The following is a 16,630-nucleotide window of genomic DNA, read 5'->3' as shown; positions in this document are numbered from 1 at the left end:
ACAAAGACACTTACCCAAGTCAAAGCTGGTTGGTTTTGTGCTTTGCTGTATGTCTTTTGCTTATGTGTCCATAGAGCTCAAGGAATGTGGCTTGGAATATGTATGCAGTCGCAGTCCCTGCACAGCTGGATGACAGCTGCTCCCATAATCTCCATAGTAAGCAGGGCCCGTCTAAACATTTTGGAGGCCCTGGGCAAAAATAAAAATGGGGCCCACAAACCAACAATACACACAAAAAATATTATGTTTTTCATGTGATTTTTTTTCTTAGGTATTTGAATTTTTAATAATTTGAACAAGTATTTTTCTTTGTCGGATAATAAGTTCGTCGTATATAGAAAAACAAAGTTACATTGTAAAAGTGGTCATAAAGAAAAGAAGATTGTTATATGGTAAAAATACTAGTCAATCGAGCAATAGTTGACGTCTAGTGTCTAAAGCATGGGACTTTAACAATTAAATTTTCTAAGCAAAAGCCTTGTAGATTTGGTAGAAGTGAAAGTTCCAATTTTTGCAGCTGCGTGAATGATCTCATTTTTTGAATAATCTATGTGCTTGCTAAATTAAATTGGTAAAGACATACATACATTATTTTGTTGAAAATTAAATTTGAATTTGAATGGATATAAAAAATATGTGCCTCTAGTTAACCTTCTTGATGAATTAACCAAATTTTAGTAATTATAATCAAAGGTAAAAGAAATGAACAATCAAACAAAAATTAGTAAAAAATAGAAAGAAAAAGGCGTAACATTGATTCGAACCCGGGACCTCATAATTACTAGAAAACAACGCACCAGCACATCTAGTTAACCCTCTTGTTGAATTAACCAAATTATAAGATGGAAAAGAAATTAACAATCAAACAAAAATAAGTACAAATAGAAAGAAAAAGGCACAGAGAATAGTTCGAACAAAACAGCTAACCTACTTGATGAATTAACCAATTTTTTTTTTTAATTTACACGCTTACAGAAACATATATGAATACACTACCCTAATAATTTGGGTGCCCCCGATTTTTTGAGGTCCCGGACGGTCGCCCTGGCACCCTGATAGTAAGGAATGAATCATCGAACCAGACGATATGGAATTTGGGAGATGAATTGGAGTAGAAGAAACAAAGCTACAAAGAGAAACTCAAATATGCAGCCGCCATGCTTGCCAATGGAACAGATACGTTGTCATCTAATACCTCTGTAATTGGGAGGGACTCCACAAGTGTTGCCACCAAAGCAACGAACGCTACCTTTTCAGCTGTCTGGATCCAATTCAGTTCGAAATATCCCAGAAAGGAGTAATAATAGAGCATCCCCATGGAAATCAAGAACCCAAAAAGAAACATCGATATGCTACCAGCCCAACTCTTTTTTGGATTATAAGGGATCTTTATCGACCCAAACTTTCTCCCCATGATATCAGCAACACCTATAAAATAAACAGAGAAACTGAAATGGTTATAATTGCACTAATGGAGGGAGGAAAATTAACGGGTTTTTCTTCCGCACCATGAGTTGTATACAACCACTCGTCTCTCTCTCTCATCACATGACAAGACCAAAACTTTCCAGCAACGGGTTCACTATGAGGGTTGCAGATATAGATAGAGAGAGTGGTAGTAAACCAGTTGCATGTAAGGTCTTCTTGAGAGACGGACACAATGGTTGTATGGAAGAATGATTAAGAGACGGGTGAATATGTTGGAGAAAGTTGAGGAGTTACCATCCCCGCCGCACATCATTGCCAAGGAGATCAGTCCAACGGGAGACTCGCGCCAAAACACAAGAGCACATAAGATCAATATGAGAACGTAATACAAAGGACCTCGAAGCAACTCCCTGCAGATGTGAAAACACAAGTCAAATATCACTCTGCCTTTATGAAAATAGACATGATCAGCTGCATAGAATAAGGTTTGATATTTAGAAACAAAAAATTACTTTGGATTTCCTTCTCTCGTGACAGATTTGACGAGTCCTTCATTGGTGACCAAGGAGAAGCCGTGAAGAAGAAGCCTCAAGCAATTGACAAGGGGAACCACAGAGGCAAAGTAACGAGCATCGGTTGAGGTGCTATTCTAGGATTAAAGCGATGATCAGCTCAAGTAGTCAGGGAACCTTGTAGAACTCTCGCTGCCCGCTGGCAATATAAATTAATAAACAAGAAACAGTGCAAGAGATTTTGTGTCAAAAGAGCAAAAGGATACCTGAAAATTGGCCAGGAAAGCATGAAGAATATCCCAGATAATATATGCACCAATTTTCTGCTTAAATTCTGCATTCAAAGTAAACAAAGAAGAACTGTAAACAACATTGCATGCTACTATTGATTTAGGTGTACAATTTAAAGAGTAATGCTAGAGAGACAGGATCCCTCCATTGTCTCCAGCTCTCGTTTCATCAAAATTTACTTCTTTGTTTAGTTAACTCCATTAATTGATTAATTCCTTTATTTTCTCCATTGTCTAGCTTATAGTTTGGTTCACTCTTCCTGTATAAACATTGGGTTATACTTATGCCCCTTATGAACAATACCGAAGTTCCTCCATATCTTAGAATTAACGTTTCTCATTGTCCTCGTTTGGTATTGGAATGAATGGAACCCACTATATTCAAGGTATGTTCAGGAGGAAATGGAAAAGTTGTTCCCCACTCAAAGGTAGAAGATGGAATACTCGTTAAAGAAACATTAATTTCAATCCCGTCCAAAATGAAAGCATTAGAACGGGTAAGTTTTCTTTACGTCTAATCCCCTTCTAGGCTTCTAATTCCCTCAAAAGGAAAAGTTATTCGGAGGCAAATTGTCTGCCCTACTGTTTGGGTGCCCTTCCCATCCTCTCTTATTTGTGCAATCACGGTTAAGCCACATCAATATTTTATATTCTTATTACTTTTTGTCTTATTATCTCTATAAAAAAAAAATTGTGTGTCAGGTAGTCGACAGCCGGCACTCCTATCTTATGTCGAATCCTTGGGATGCGATCATACTAGCTCACATGCACCGGATCCCATCCAAACTCCGAAATTAAATGAGTTTGGATGAGAGTAGTACTAGGATGGGTGACCGCCTAGAAAGTCCCCGTATTGCATCCTCCCACAGCCGACCCCACTTGGTGGGAAAAGACTTTGTTGTGTTGATCTCTATAAAAGAAAATTAATATAAAATATTGTTGTGACTTAACCGTGACCGTACAAAATAGGAGGGGATGGGAAGGGCACCCAAACAGGAAGACAGACAATCTGCCTCCAAATTATTCAAGGCTTCTCTGCCCTCCCATTTCCCATACACTCTCATCTCCTTTTATTTTGTGCGATTACGGTTAAGCCACATTAACATTTTATATTGATTTTTTTATAAAGATAATAAGACAAAAAATAATAATAATATAAAATATTGACGTGGCTTAACAGTGAACACATTGAATACAACGGGTTATTCATTTTCTGACAGGCAAGACAACCATGCTACTATTTACTTGCTAAAAACAAACTCTGTATCACGTTGCTGCCAGTAAAAACAAGGAGAGAGAGAGTGTGTGTCACCAAAAGTAACTACTTTTCAGACTTTTGAACCTGTGTGCATGACCAACACTAGCAAAAATAAAAAAAAATGTTATTCATACCATGTTTTATATCATATTTTTATATCACTTAAATGATATTTGATGTGAACAGTTATGAATTAATCAGATTTTTAAATTTAGTTTATTATTTAATAAATTAATAATTAAAAAAAACTAATTAATTAAATGATGATTATAACATACGTGGAGTATTTCTCCATCATTTCTTTAGGATTTGCCAAATTTTCAAATGGTATGACTGTTCACATGCCATTTAAAGTAGTATAAAAATATAATATGAATAACATTATTCGAAAATAATAGAATTTAACTTGGCTGCGGAAAGAATCAGCAGCCCCTGTTGCTGATGACCAATCATAATTGGACACGTATTCAAGTCGTGATTAAAAAATCACAACTTAAACATGTGTTGACTATCAGGACGGGCTGCTGAACAAGTCTCTCTCAGACTAAAATAAAAAATATTTTAAATGAAATGGAAAAGATAATGGTAAACAATACATGAAGAAAATTCATGGAAGGGAGCAAAATCACCTGTCGGAGAAGATTTCGCTGCGTGAGATTATCGAAGCAGAGGACGAGGCCGTAGGCGCCGGCGAGTACGACGGCGGTGGCTCCGGCGTCCTGCATGAGGCCATCGGCGGGGGCGGGTAGAGCGGACGCGGAGCGGGAGGGGCGTGGGGGAGGGTGCGGCGCACAGCGGAGAGGTGACTGTGAGAGGGTATGTGGTGGGGACTTGAGGGTGGTGGGGTTGTGGCGACGGCGCAGGATAGAGAAAACGGAGAGGTGGCGGAGAAGAGGAGTTGTTGGAGTGAAGGATAAGACATTCGTCATTAAACTGGATCGGTCGATTTGGAATCTGGATAGTGAGACTGGCTGACTAATTGTTGAGAACTTAAAGAGAGAGAAGTGAGAATTCAGTGTGGAGTGTTGCATTAATTAAGCTCAACTGTCTTTACGGCGTAGGCCTATATTTTTAAATGACGAACCAGCCAATTTTAGAAAATCATTAACTCAAATTTAGCCCAATTGAAGCAAATTGGTCTCTTAAATCATCAAAATGTGTAGTTATAGTCATTTTTATCAACTCCATCAGAATTCCATCAAAATGACTTATGTTGGAATGATCATTGCTACAATTGGGTTAAAGTTGAGGACGATTGCTATAATTGAGGTAAAGTTAAGATATCATTTTTTCGATTGGGTTAAAGTTGAGGACCATTGCTATAATTTTTTCATATTTGCCCCTTGATTTAGTCTCATGTGCGTGTCACATGACTTATTTTGACGAAAGTTCTAACGGAGTTGAAGAAAATGATAGCTGTACGTTTTGATGAGTTAAAAGACCACTAGTCATGTATATTTAATTGAGAGATCATTGCTCCAATTAGGTTAAAGTTGATGGACCATTACTACAATTTCCTCTTAGAAAATTGATGGTTCAATAAGATGAAAAGGTATGCATTTTTGCTCACCACCATAACTATGATGCATGCTTACTATACACCTAATCATTTGCTATGTTTCTTTACACTTAACTCTAGTTAATTTTCACATTAAATTTTACTTTTTTAATTTTGAAAAAAAAGTTAACCAAGATCAAGTGAAATGACACGTTGCAGATGATTAGGTGTATAATTAGAATACACCAAAGTTTAGAATGGTGAGCAAAAATGCTCCCATGATGGACGACAATTTATATGGCACAAGGTCATCATCACGAGGTGTCTAATGCTAACGAATGAAGATACGTGAAGGAAAACATACGTATGTTTTTATTTCATTGGCACATAATGTCATCGTATTGTTATACTCGTATTATTATGTAAGTCCTTCTCGAACTGATAAGTCTGTAAACGTGATTTTATTAGTTCTCGGAGTGAAAAGTCTGTAGACGGGATTTGGTCGTTTGGGCTTTTTTTAACTAGTGGATCGATAGTAATCTTTTTATTCGTTCTTTTTTCTGGTTCTCCTTATCATTCTCCGACGATGCACAGCAATCAGTACCACAAACACTTTAAATTTTGGAATGAACCATATGAATCTAAGGATTAAGCGATTTCTGATTGGGTTCAATTTTGAGAAGCATACATGATTAAAAAATAGCCCCGCATAAACCCACCAAAAGAATAGAGGCTAAAAAGATCAAGCAGGTGCAATGCAAGGCAGTGTCAGTGTAAAACTAGACTCCCTAATTCAATCCGCAAAAATTCTACCATGCTCCGGTGTATGGTATAGAGTTTCGGAGGGTGGAGGATTTTTGTTTCTGTATTTGTTCTAAACGTCCAAAGAATCTAATGGTTTAAAAGTTCGACGCATACCATGCTCCACAGTGCATGGTAGAAAAACCTTCCAATCCGAATAACCAGTAAACATTTCTCATGTCTCGGGTCCAAATCATTTCCTCTGCTCCGTGTAGTTTAGAACAATAATAACACATGTAATAAAATCAAACATTCCCTTTGGGATACAGAATTTCGAATGTTTATCTTCTTACAGAAAAGTAGAAGATTCCGATATATAAAATGAAGACAAAATTTTGCAATACATTCTACCGCTAATACAAAAATGAAAAATCAGTAATGAGTAACATTGAAATAAATAAAATACAACATAAAACGATACCTGGATTAGCACGATCATGTAGCTGCTTTCTTGCGAACAAACCGTTGCAAAGCCGTTGGTTGTTCTACTTGCTCACTTACTTTCTGCTTCTTCCTAGCCACTTGTTCTTCCTCTTTCTTTTGTTGTTCCAAGAAAGGCCTCTTGGCACTCACAATCATCTCTTGCTTCTTCTTGGCCCTCTTACTCGGCTTATTCCTCCCTTTTGTTTTCTTCTTCGGTTCAATGACCTTGACAGCTTCCACAGCAGCTTCCATCTCTGCCTCTTTCTCCTGCTTTGTTCGCTTCTCTTTCCTCCTCTGAGTCTTTACGGTGCCAAGCTCTGTGGGATTCAACATGATTGTTTCAGGTGGGAGCTTATCGAGTAGAGAGTGCACTTCCTTCTCTCTTCTCTGTTTAGATGTTTCAAATGGATTTGCCACCCAGGTATCAAAGTTGGGTTCCCCAGAACCAGGAATCAGAATACTAGACCACCCCATGGAGTGCCCTATGCCCAGAACATCTTCATAAGGTCGAAACATCACCCTTCCTATTTGGTAACCTTTAATCATTCTATGGCCCATATAATTCTCGTAGTTCTGAGACCCAGAAAAATCTCCCAGGATCTGCACATATGAATTACACCCACGAGCAAGCAGACCTTTCTGACTGAAATCCAAAGTCGATGCATGGCCCGGTAAAGTTTGAATTGGCTCATCCTGAAGTTTCCTCAAATCCCAAAGCATGATTTTCTTCTCCTTCCCAGCTGTGGCCATGAGATGGCCATTAGGATGAAATGCCATCGCTGAGATGGGCCCCTTGTGACACAGCCTCTGGAGGAGGGGAGCAGAGCTTGTAGGTTTCCACATGGAAACCTTACCACCCGAATGACCCAAAGCAACAACCCCGTTGTAGGGGTTCACCTGCATCACATCAGTACGGCCTAAGCCTGTCCTGTAACTACCTATCATCCTGCCCATTGTTACGTCCTGATAACGTAGATGCCCAAATTTGTTTACTGATGCCAAGAGGAAGTGGTTTTTCAGAAATTGAAGCCTTAAAACTGCCCCATGTTCCTGTATGATAAGTATAACTTTAGTTCCATAACGATGCATCTGAAATCATTCAATTAACTATTAAGGGAGACAACACGATCACAAGAAACCTTTTGATCTGTCAGAATATTACACCCATGAGGAGCACTGATTCCTAGAACTGAAAGTCCAGAGCACAATTACACAAAAAAATCAAGGCAAATAGGCAACTGACTTTAAAGACTCTGGCCTATTTATGGAGGCTTCATTTCCTATTACTTGACATGGTTAACCTGATCTTCCTAAAAATTTACCTTAACCACTATATTCACAGAATAACAGTGCTGTTTACAGCAGCACATCACAGTTCAGAAAATTTCTTTTAGTTGTGAACTGAGGATAGAATACGCATCTATTTATGAAAAGACAAGGAATCACAGATTATGGTTTGAGAAAAGAAAGAATGTAGCAATCTTAAAATGCTTCAACTCTCACAGACCATCACAGACCTATCTGGAGAGCTTTAAAACTCTATTCCATCAATACAGACTCGTCAGAAACATAAGTCAAGAAATAATTGATTAGCCGGTTCATAATACGTACACTGTAATGAGAACTCAAACAGAGACATGCGAAATGAAAATTGCACTTGCAATATTTAGAGTAATTAATTATGTGTTACTAATAGTTGTGGAAAGGCTTTAAAATGCTTGCAGGACTGTGAGCAGTGTGTTGAGACAATCTGTTAAATACTTATACTAACCTTTAAGCAGTGAAGCTCAGTACCATCGCGATTATAAATATATGGATACCTGTCGTTAATTAAAATGGTTAGCCATACTAAATAAGAGAAACATCAATCTTATGTAGCACAACATTTAGGAAAACTTAAGAACAACATAAACTAGTACAGACTCCAGATACTGAATACAAAATGCGTGTTGCTTATAAATCTAACTCTTGTAAACATTCATGTTGCCAGACAAAATAAGCTGTACATGACCCAAAAAACCACAGTAGAGTGTAATGGGTTGTTAAGAAACATGAGTGTTATAATGGTTGAATAAGTCAGTAGGATGAGCCCTACAGAACTTTGTTCGGAAATAGAAGCAGAAGGATAACTGCGATGACAAAATAGTTTTGAGCAACATAAACCAAGCATTGCACCTGTATCATAGTATTGTAGTAGCAATAAGTTCAGAGTAAAATATTTTAAGCACTGCTAATTAGCAGGAAGAATGCCGCTTTGTGGAGATCATTGGCCAAAACAACTTAATTTGAATCCCACAACGAGGAAAAGGGCCAACTCAGTGTATGTAAAACGGGAGTAAAATTCATCATCACGCAACCACCAAGAATAGAAAAATGTGGTTGCAAAACAAATGTATAACTCACTGAACCAACATGTCAGTTGAAAAGTAGACAAGCAGGTTCTAAAAATATAGTCACCGTTTTTCTATACAAAAATAAATAAATACACATATAAGAAGGGGATATTGATGTTTAGCAATACAATCATGTGTAACAGAAGAAAATTTCCATTTATAACAGCCATTTCATAATCTACCCTGTAAATGTTGAACTATTACCAACATAAATAACATTAAGTACAGAAAACAGTTTTATACTTTTTCTGGGCAGCAGCAAAGAACAATTCGTTGTGCAAGAATGCCACATCACGCACTGTTTCTCTAACCTGAACAAAAACAATTGGGTAATCAGTCTAATGTTCCTGTCAAACCCTGAGTTACAAATAAAAGAAGCTCCCAACACTCCAGCATATTCTTAAACACAGAGAAAAATATGTTTCACACTAATCGATAGTTTGACTCAAAATGTAACAATCACACAACTTTCATACTACTTTCACATTTAGACAGTAGAAAACTCCAATGACATATAACCGATGATTTGACTCAAAACACAACTTTCACATTTAGACAATAGAAAACTCCAATGAAATTGAACCACTAATTTGACTCAAACCTTAACAATCACACAACTTGATAAGGTGCAAAGATTAATTGTTTAAAATATACTTGCATAATGAATTCCATTCTTTCTCCCCACAACTTTTATACAAACTACAGAAGGTAACTAGTTTCAACAAACAATAAAAACTTAAAATGCTTGTTAAAAAGTTCAGCATCCTATCTAGGCCATTAAATTCACCACTAATACATTCAAACTTCACATATGAAGACTAGGACATGGGAACACATCTAAATCAATACAGCAAGAGACGGACAATTTTGTGTTCAAGTGTTAACACAAGGTCACAACATCAGGCTGAGAGTATCTGTACTGAGTGTCAAAACTATAGTTTGGCTATTTTATCTTGAACTCATACTGCCCAAGTTACCTGAATCTCTCTGATCAGGCTCATATTTTTCATGTCTAGAATAGCCAGATGGCCCTTGCGTCCACCGACCGCCATATATCGACCACTTGAGGTGAAATCCAGCGTGTATGGACCGAGATCTGCAGTCAAGAGTTACGGTTCAGTTACACATATTAGAGTAATTTCAGTGATGCGGGAGCATTTACAAGGCATTCCCAAGATCAAGCGGGTAACCACCTTGGCTTGGGTTGTAGTCAGCTTTGGATTTTGGTTGCTTATCTTTTATTTGAATTTGTTTGCATTTTATATTCCGTTCACTATTGGAATTGGTAGATGAAAATTATGTCCCTAGTAGTTTTTTAAGCAGCCATGTAATAGTCAAGTGAGTTTTTGAGTATCCTGGACTGGCTCCTAATTAGGCAGTTCAAAATGAACAATTTAGGCATAGTTATCCAGACAAATCAGTACTTAATTTAAGCTCAAGCCTATGGATTGTAAGAAAGAATTCGTCTTACCAAAAATAACAGTTGTTCAGGTGGTTCGTATTACTAAATAAATTGGTGTACAATGAAGTGAATTAGACATCAACAATAACATGAAATGGAGTCATCTGCATGATAAGAGCTAATGCATAAAAAAGCAAGGAACTATCTGAGTCCAAGTTCAGGTCATTCCAAACCTAATTTTGCTTTAGGCCAGCTAAACCAGAATTTGCATAACTGATATGAGAAAGACACACAAGAAGATATAGTACATGACACCTCTCAACTTCAACAAGGTGAAGAATAAAGTTTCAATGAAAAATTCAGAAGGACTAGTTTTGTTTAGACCAGCTGAACCAAAATTTTCGTAACTGATAGGAGAAAGACACACCAGATGCAATCCATGCAAAATTTAAACTTCAATAAGGAAAACAACAAAGTTTTAACGAAAAACTCCGACCGACTAAAACATCATTAGAGATCAATAATAAGGCTTGGGTTTCAACCTGGTAAGACAATATCAAATTGACTTCTTGAGCTTAAGATATCTACTTCACGAGCAATTGATTCTTGTTTGATCCTCCATGTCTTCTCTATGCCTTCGGCCTCCAAATAGCCTCCCTCACTTGGTAGAAGCCACTGATAATTTTGATAAAAAACAAAACAAACATTCAAATCAATTGTTATCAATATTACATGGACTAAAAGAACAGGAGAAGCAAGATTTCATGTAGAAGATCGCTTGTATAAACTAAATCCAGTAAATCAGAGAAAAATGTAATACAACAGTACACAACTGGAAAAGAGAGTACAAAATCCAGTCTACTGCTTAAGCATGACTCTATGTAAGATTCTTTTCCCTTCCGTTAAAGTTTGAACAGACCAACATATCACATTAAGGAAAACAAATCACCTTCTCAGCCTTGGCAGCAGCGTGTGCAGATTTTCCATACAATTCTTCTCTAACAGCAAGTTGACCCTTCAATTTCTTATCTTTCAAGCCCTGAAAATACAAAAAAATCCAAGATGCAGTGACAAATAAACATGTATAAGTTTCATGAAAACTCAAAGTTTCTAGTCCATACCTCCAAATTTGCTTCTGCTCCTCTAAGAAACTTCTTCACTCTCTTATCTAACTCATCAGAAATCTTCTCCTGCAAATTAAGGTACTGCCCATTTTATTTTCTCATTCCCTTTTTAAGAAAATTATGTGCACATAAGAGCCTAAAGTTCGGCTCTCACGTTGGTGAGTTAATAGTGCAATGTACAAAAGGTGAGAGCTTAATCCAGAGCTATCATAACTAAAATAGCAAAATATCAAAACTCGAAAATCTCCACCTAATAAAACATCTAACAAACATATTTTCCACGAGATTGAGTAGAACATGACCGCAAGCAGATCTTGTGGGACCGCTACAAAAAATATAACCAGTTGATTTCCGTAATAAAATATAATCAGTTGATTTTCTCGCGTACCTGTTCCATTGCAGGCACAATGTCAATAGTGCCACCGTCTTGTTTCACACCCATCTAGCTTACAGCAGTTTCGTATCTTTCAAACGCAAAATGCCCTGAAACTTGATGAGCAATACAATTCAACGACGACATTCAAATTTTATTTTTCCAAAGAAAAAAAAGATAAACTGGTCCACATAAATCTTTTAGCTTCAAAACCCACATCTTTCACGCGCCACACCCACAAACCAACCCAATTCAAATGGTGAATTTGTTATAAATGAACACTAAAAGCAAGAGAAAAACAACGGAGTTTGAGATAATCAAATTCCGGGATTTTTCGAGCATCGAAGGAATAGAAACCTTACCCCCATCACAAACGTAAGAAATTAAACAGAAACATAAGACAAAGAACTACGCAACAAGACACTAGAACATAACGAGCAAGCAAAAAACAAAACACCAAGATTGGAAATGTTGATTGGACATATCATCATCCGACAGTTGGTATGCATTCTCTGATACAACGTTAGATGAACAAAAGCAATACCTCTATGACTCTGCGATTAAGTTGTTGCTGCTCAAGAGGGAGAGGGAAGAAGGATTTGGGCAACAGCGGTCTGGAATTTCCCAACGGAGAACCAGAAGAGAACGGTAGGGTTTTAGTATCGGTCTAGGGCAGGGGTTTTGGATAATGGGCCGTTCTCAAACTATCAATGGGCCTTAATTGGGCCCAAGCCCAGAAATGTGTAAGGATAAAAGGCGTAGAATTTTGAGCGAATATCCATTTCCGATACTTGGACAAGGGCGTTGACGTTGTTCCGCTTCCACCAACAACTTTGTCATCAGCATCACCGCCGTTGGTGTACGTTCGTACGTAGGACCCACAACGACAACAACGTGATCCTTTTCGATTTCGACCTTTTCATTCCTTCTATAAAACGACAACAACATAGTAATAAAACGATTTCCTGAATTCCTCCTTCTTCTTTGTTTCTCTGTCTCTCTCTATCTCAGAAATAGCATTGAATGGCGGGTGGTGGGTCCGATCAGCGGGGTCCGGTCACGTGCGGGTCGTGGATCCGGCGGCCCGAAAACGCCAGTTGGGTGGTGTTCGGGAGGTCCAGGCCTAAGGGCTCTCCTTTTTCTTCTTCGTCAGTTCTCGAGATCTTCTCCTTCGACCCCAAGACCACTTCTCACTCCTCCTCTCCCCTGGTCTCTCTTTCTCTCTCTAAAGTCTCTGTGAATTGGGTACTTTTTGTTTTGTTTGAGGGGTTAACATAAGAGAGCTCAGAGCTCGAATGAAGGTTGGGTTTGACTGTTCTGTTGGGTGGGGTTGACTCTTTTGGTGGTTTGATTGTTTGTAGACCACATATGTGCTTGAAGAAGTGGAGGGTGATGTAGTTTCGATTGCGGTGCACCCAAGCGGCGACGACATCGTCTGCTCTACCTCCAATGGTGTCTGCAAGTGAGCTTCTCTCTCTTCTACTTATATTTTATATTTTATGTTTCCAAATTTACCGACTTTTTTGTTGCTTTATATCAATCCTACCGTTGTCGGTTCTGGGTTTCTTTTTTTTTCTTTTTTTTCCCCAAGTTGACTTATTTTTCGAATTTTCGAATTTGTCTGTTGTTTTTGTTTTATAGTGTTCTGATAATTAAATGATGATATGATTAAATCTTGCTCTTAACTGTAATTAATCTTCAAATTTGATACTGAAATAGTATTCTTAGAATATTTAGGTTTGGTGAGTTGTTAAGATATTCAAAATATAAAAGCTTGTGGGGTCCGTTCAAATTTAGTATCCTTCTTATCCATGTGCCTTATCTACTCTTTCCAGGCATTTCTCATAGCTAAAACTTGTATCAAATAAGGGGCGAGTCTATAGATATAAGTTTCTAGTCAGAAATCCATCGCTTTAATTATGTGAAACAGTTAAGTGATTAGCTAGTGGTGGTAATTAGGACCTATATGGAAGTGCTTTTAAGCTCAATGCGCTTTTAGTTAACCAAAAACACTTCCAACGTTGTTGTGCAGCAAAAGTTCAACGCGCTTAAGGGTTTGAAAGCACCTGGAAGTGTTTTTTACCAAAGAATTTGAAATTTTGTTAATAATGGAACCTAAAGTTTATCATATCATTCACTGCTTGAATGTTGAGATAAAAGATGGAAGTGATTTTCACATGGTCATCGAATTGGATAAATCAAACGAAATCAACGGCCATGATTAAACATGAGTGTGTAAAAGGCTAAAAATCCCTAAAAGTAAACTACTAGCGCTTTAAAAGGATTAACGGGGTAAGCTGAAGTTTTGTAGTCAAATGTGACCACTACTAGTATTGTTTCCTTAACTTGGTACAGTGTCAATACCTCCCATGCATCTAGCCATTGAATGAGGATTTTGTGGTGATTGCAGATTGTTTGAGTTATATGGCCAGGAATCAACTGCAAAGCTATTGGCAAAAGAACTACCTCCTCTGGAAGGAATCGGTCCACAGAAGTGTCTAGCTTTTAGTGTTGATGGATCTAAATTGGCTACTGGCGGTGTGGTAAGCAGTAAATCCTATTGTTATAATTTGACTTGTTGTGCTGCTATTTTAGTTATTTTTTATTTTTTTCCAAACATGTGTTTATTTATGTCCTAATCAACTATAGGATGGGCATTTGAGAATTTTGGAGTGGCCAAGCCTGCGAATAATCTTAGATGAACCAAAAGCGCATAACTCTCTGCGTGATATGGATTTCAGGTGAGAAACAAGCTTGTTTTGCTTATGCCGGACACCACCTATAAACAAAAAATAATTATAAACTCAGATTTTTTTTCATCTCGTTGCATTGGGATATGACTGTAAAAGAGTCGAGTATTTTAAACAATGTCAATGTAGTTACGTTGGAGAAGACCGTAACCTTTCTTGCAGTACTTATTTCACTAATCAAAGAATATCTGAACTCTCATTGTTGAACCATCTCAGTCTTGATTGAATCTAGTATAACAATTACGAGTTTGTAATTTAATGAAAAAATAATAGGCGCTAAGGGATTTATTTTCTTTTGTTTATTGACTTAATTTTATTTGTAAGACGATTTCCATACATGTCCTATTCTAGATTTTGAATATTCCGATATTTTTCATAATATATTCTAGCCTAGACACCGAATTCTTAGCTTCAACATATACCGATGGCTCAGCAAGAATATGGAAACTGGAAGATGGTGTTCCTTTGACTACTTTGACTCGCAACTCTGTATGGATGATTTCTTTAATTTTTTAATATATTGCGGGTTTTATTTTATTTTGGCATAATATTTGTTTTTTCTTCCTTTGGTCGGATCTTGGCCTAATGTTCAGGGTTTTATTCGTGCAGGATGAAAAGATTGAACTATGTCGGTTTTCTAAAGATGGGACAAAACCCTTTCTGTTTTGCACTGTGCAAAAAGGTTTACTCTCTGAACTGTGAAGCAAATAATCTATACTGCTATATTATTGTTTCTTGACATCTAAATGTACTTGTATGAATCAAACAGGCGATAAAGCTTTCACAGCAGTTTGGGACATAACTACATGGAGTAAAATTGGGCATAAGCGGCTACTTAAAAAGTCTGCTTCTGTTATGTCTGTCAGCAAAGACGGGAAATATCTTGCACTGTAAGCACTTAACTTTGCATTTGATCCTTTGTTTATAGTACTAGGCTTTATTTGACAATTTGTTAGACAACAAATTTCTCTGCTGGTGCATCGACTTGAAAGTTAAAGATTGCTGGTAGGTGGATACTTTATTGATGATTTGTTGACAATTATAACTTGATACACATTACACTCATATTGGTATGGTTACACATGTATTCATTCACTGTGCGAGCACACACGTGTAAGAGGGAGGACACCATATTTTCAATCTGCTACTTATTTATTCAAAACCAAAGTATATGAATTAATTATTCATTATGTTCTTTCTTCGATTCTACGATGAGTAGCAAAACATTAAGGGAGAGTGTTCTGATGACTTGGAAAATTTGAGAATGCCACATGCATGTAACATAGTTTATGATATCACTTTGGCTAATATGAACTTGTTTAATCTTAAAATTGAAGGGGAAGCAAAGATGGAGATATATGTGTGGTGGAAGTTAAGAAAATGGAAATTTGCCACTGGAGTAAGAGGCTACATCTGGGAACAGGCATTGAAACTTTGGAGTTCTGTCCAACTGAAAGGTAAGGCTTTCCAACGAGTTCTACACGTCCTGATTCTGTTGGTCTTCGCTGAACAACATTTGTGTTGATTCTTGATACTTTGCATTTGAATGAGTACTAACCCTTGCTTGTTACATGTAATGCAATTCAACTTCGAGACGAGTCTTTGTGGTATATTTAGATATTGTATCTGTCACCTGAAAAAAATAATTATGTGCAATTTGCTCCCCCTTTGGTTCTTTTAGACTAACATATTCCTTGGTTTCAGGGTTGTGCTCAGTACTTCTAATCAATGGGGAGCTGTGGTGACTAAGTTAACTGTTCCAGCAGATTGGAAAGGTATATCTCTCCCTCTCTCTGTGTGTGCCCACGTGTGCATGTGGTTGACAATTTTGTTTACCCTCTGTTTCAAAAAATGCAGAGTGGCAGATCTATCTGGTGCTGTTAGGGCTGTTTTTAGCATCCGCTGTCGCATTTTACATCTTCTTTGAGAACTCTGATTCATTTTGGAACTTCCCTCTTGGAAGAAATCAACCAGCAAGACCGCAATTTGGAGCATTTTTAAGAGAGTCTCCGTCTTCTGATGATAGAAATATTTGGGGTCCGGTGGATATGTGATGACTTATCATCCATTCTGTACAAGCCACAGGAAGTAGCATCGGCGACTGGACACAAACTATGCCAGTTATTTGAGGCCCGCAGAAACGGAGAAGAGAAGCGCCTAGCTTTTCAAAATGCACATTTGAATTGACAGTAACAGATGAGAAGTAGTAATATTTGAGAAGATGGATGGTCTAAGATGTGGAGATTGTTTAAACACCATATGATTTGCTACATTTTTAGTCTCTCAAATTTTAAAATTTGTTCGACTAATTGTTTTTTGGTAATTTGAAAAACAAAAAAGGGCTTTTGACTTAACTTCAGTTCTTTTTAACAGAGTAG

The 16,630-nt window shown here is 37.4% G+C and overlaps 3 protein-coding genes and 1 pseudogene across 4 annotated transcripts; 2 read left to right on the top strand and 2 right to left on the bottom strand.

The window, feature by feature from the left end:
- Window positions 1-804: 804 nt before the first annotated feature.
- LOC103438872 (probable phytol kinase 1, chloroplastic) lies at window positions 805-4,612 on the bottom strand. Its single transcript, XM_008377415.4, has 5 exons — window positions 4,118-4,612; window positions 2,207-2,274; window positions 1,941-2,072; window positions 1,723-1,838; window positions 805-1,428 (listed from the first exon to the last, which is right to left on the bottom strand). The coding sequence occupies exons 1-5, from the start codon at window positions 4,517-4,519 to the stop codon at window positions 1,127-1,129; spliced, it is 1,020 nt and encodes a 339-aa protein (XP_008375637.2). The 5' UTR covers window positions 4,520-4,612; the 3' UTR covers window positions 805-1,126.
- Window positions 2,974-3,092, top strand: LOC114826197 (5S ribosomal RNA; annotated as a pseudogene).
- A 1,390-nt stretch (window positions 4,613-6,002) lies between the features above and the next one.
- On the bottom strand, window positions 6,003-12,197 carry LOC103420591 (probable U3 small nucleolar RNA-associated protein 7). 2 transcript variants are annotated; one of them, XM_008358650.4, is made up of 9 exons: window positions 12,047-12,197; window positions 11,518-11,612; window positions 11,127-11,195; window positions 10,955-11,044; window positions 10,548-10,680; window positions 9,581-9,699; window positions 8,847-8,914; window positions 7,982-8,030; window positions 6,003-7,260 (listed from the first exon to the last, which is right to left on the bottom strand). In XM_008358650.4, exons 2-9 carry the CDS (start codon window positions 11,569-11,571, stop codon window positions 6,223-6,225), a joined length of 1,620 nt encoding a protein of 539 aa, XP_008356872.3. In that variant the 5' UTR covers window positions 11,572-11,612; window positions 12,047-12,197; the 3' UTR covers window positions 6,003-6,222. The 2 variants fall into 2 exon arrangements, with proteins under 2 accessions (XP_008356872.3, XP_008356873.3); XM_008358651.4 differs by having other exon boundaries at window positions 11,518-11,618; window positions 12,047-12,183.
- Window positions 12,198-12,441: 244 nt separating this feature from the next.
- On the top strand, window positions 12,442-16,606 carry LOC103420592 (SEC12-like protein 1). The gene is made up of 10 exons (XM_008358652.4): window positions 12,442-12,711; window positions 12,864-12,964; window positions 13,913-14,045; window positions 14,152-14,243; window positions 14,642-14,741; window positions 14,862-14,934; window positions 15,022-15,142; window positions 15,590-15,709; window positions 15,957-16,027; window positions 16,110-16,606. Exons 1-10 carry the CDS (start codon window positions 12,526-12,528, stop codon window positions 16,304-16,306), a joined length of 1,194 nt encoding a protein of 397 aa, XP_008356874.3. The 5' UTR covers window positions 12,442-12,525; the 3' UTR covers window positions 16,307-16,606.
- Window positions 16,607-16,630: the final 24 nt, after the last annotated feature.

This window comes from Malus domestica, chromosome 07 (genome assembly GCF_042453785.1).
Source record: "Malus domestica chromosome 07, GDT2T_hap1".
NCBI lineage: Eukaryota > Viridiplantae > Streptophyta > Magnoliopsida > Rosales > Rosaceae > Malus > Malus domestica.
Note: the sequence above shows the minus strand (reverse complement) of the source record. Positions and strands in the feature narration are given on the sequence as shown.

Bases quoted from the DNA above. Each gene is read 5' to 3' on its own strand.
- LOC103420592 (XM_008358652.4), top strand. From the start codon at position 12,526: ATGGCGGGTGGTGGGTCCGATCAGCGGGGTCCGGTCACGTGCGGGTCG. The intron at 14,244-14,641 runs GTGAGAAACAAG...AATATATTCTAG, and splicing joins CTGCGTGATATGGATTTCAG to CCTAGACACCGAATTCTTAG. The intron at 14,935-15,021 runs GTTTACTCTCTG...TGAATCAAACAG, and splicing joins GTTTTGCACTGTGCAAAAAG to GCGATAAAGCTTTCACAGCA.
- LOC103438872 (XM_008377415.4), bottom strand. From the start codon at position 4,519: ATGCAACACTCCACACTGAATTCTCACTTCTCTCTCTTTAAGTTCTCA. The intron at 2,275-4,117 runs GTGATTTTGCTC...CTTTGAATGCAG, and splicing joins AGCGAAATCTTCTCCGACAG to AATTTAAGCAGAAAATTGGT. The intron at 2,073-2,206 runs GTATCCTTTTGC...ATCCTAGAATAG, and splicing joins CTTTCCTGGCCAATTTTCAG to CACCTCAACCGATGCTCGTT.
- LOC103420591 (XM_008358650.4), bottom strand. From the start codon at position 11,571: ATGGGTGTGAAACAAGACGGTGGCACTATTGACATTGTGCCTGCAATG. The intron at 10,681-10,954 runs GTGATTTGTTTT...CAAAATTATCAG, and splicing joins CTGCTGCCAAGGCTGAGAAG to TGGCTTCTACCAAGTGAGGG. The intron at 8,031-8,846 runs GTATAAAACTGT...AATTAACGACAG, and splicing joins TTTGCTGCTGCCCAGAAAAA to GTATCCATATATTTATAATC.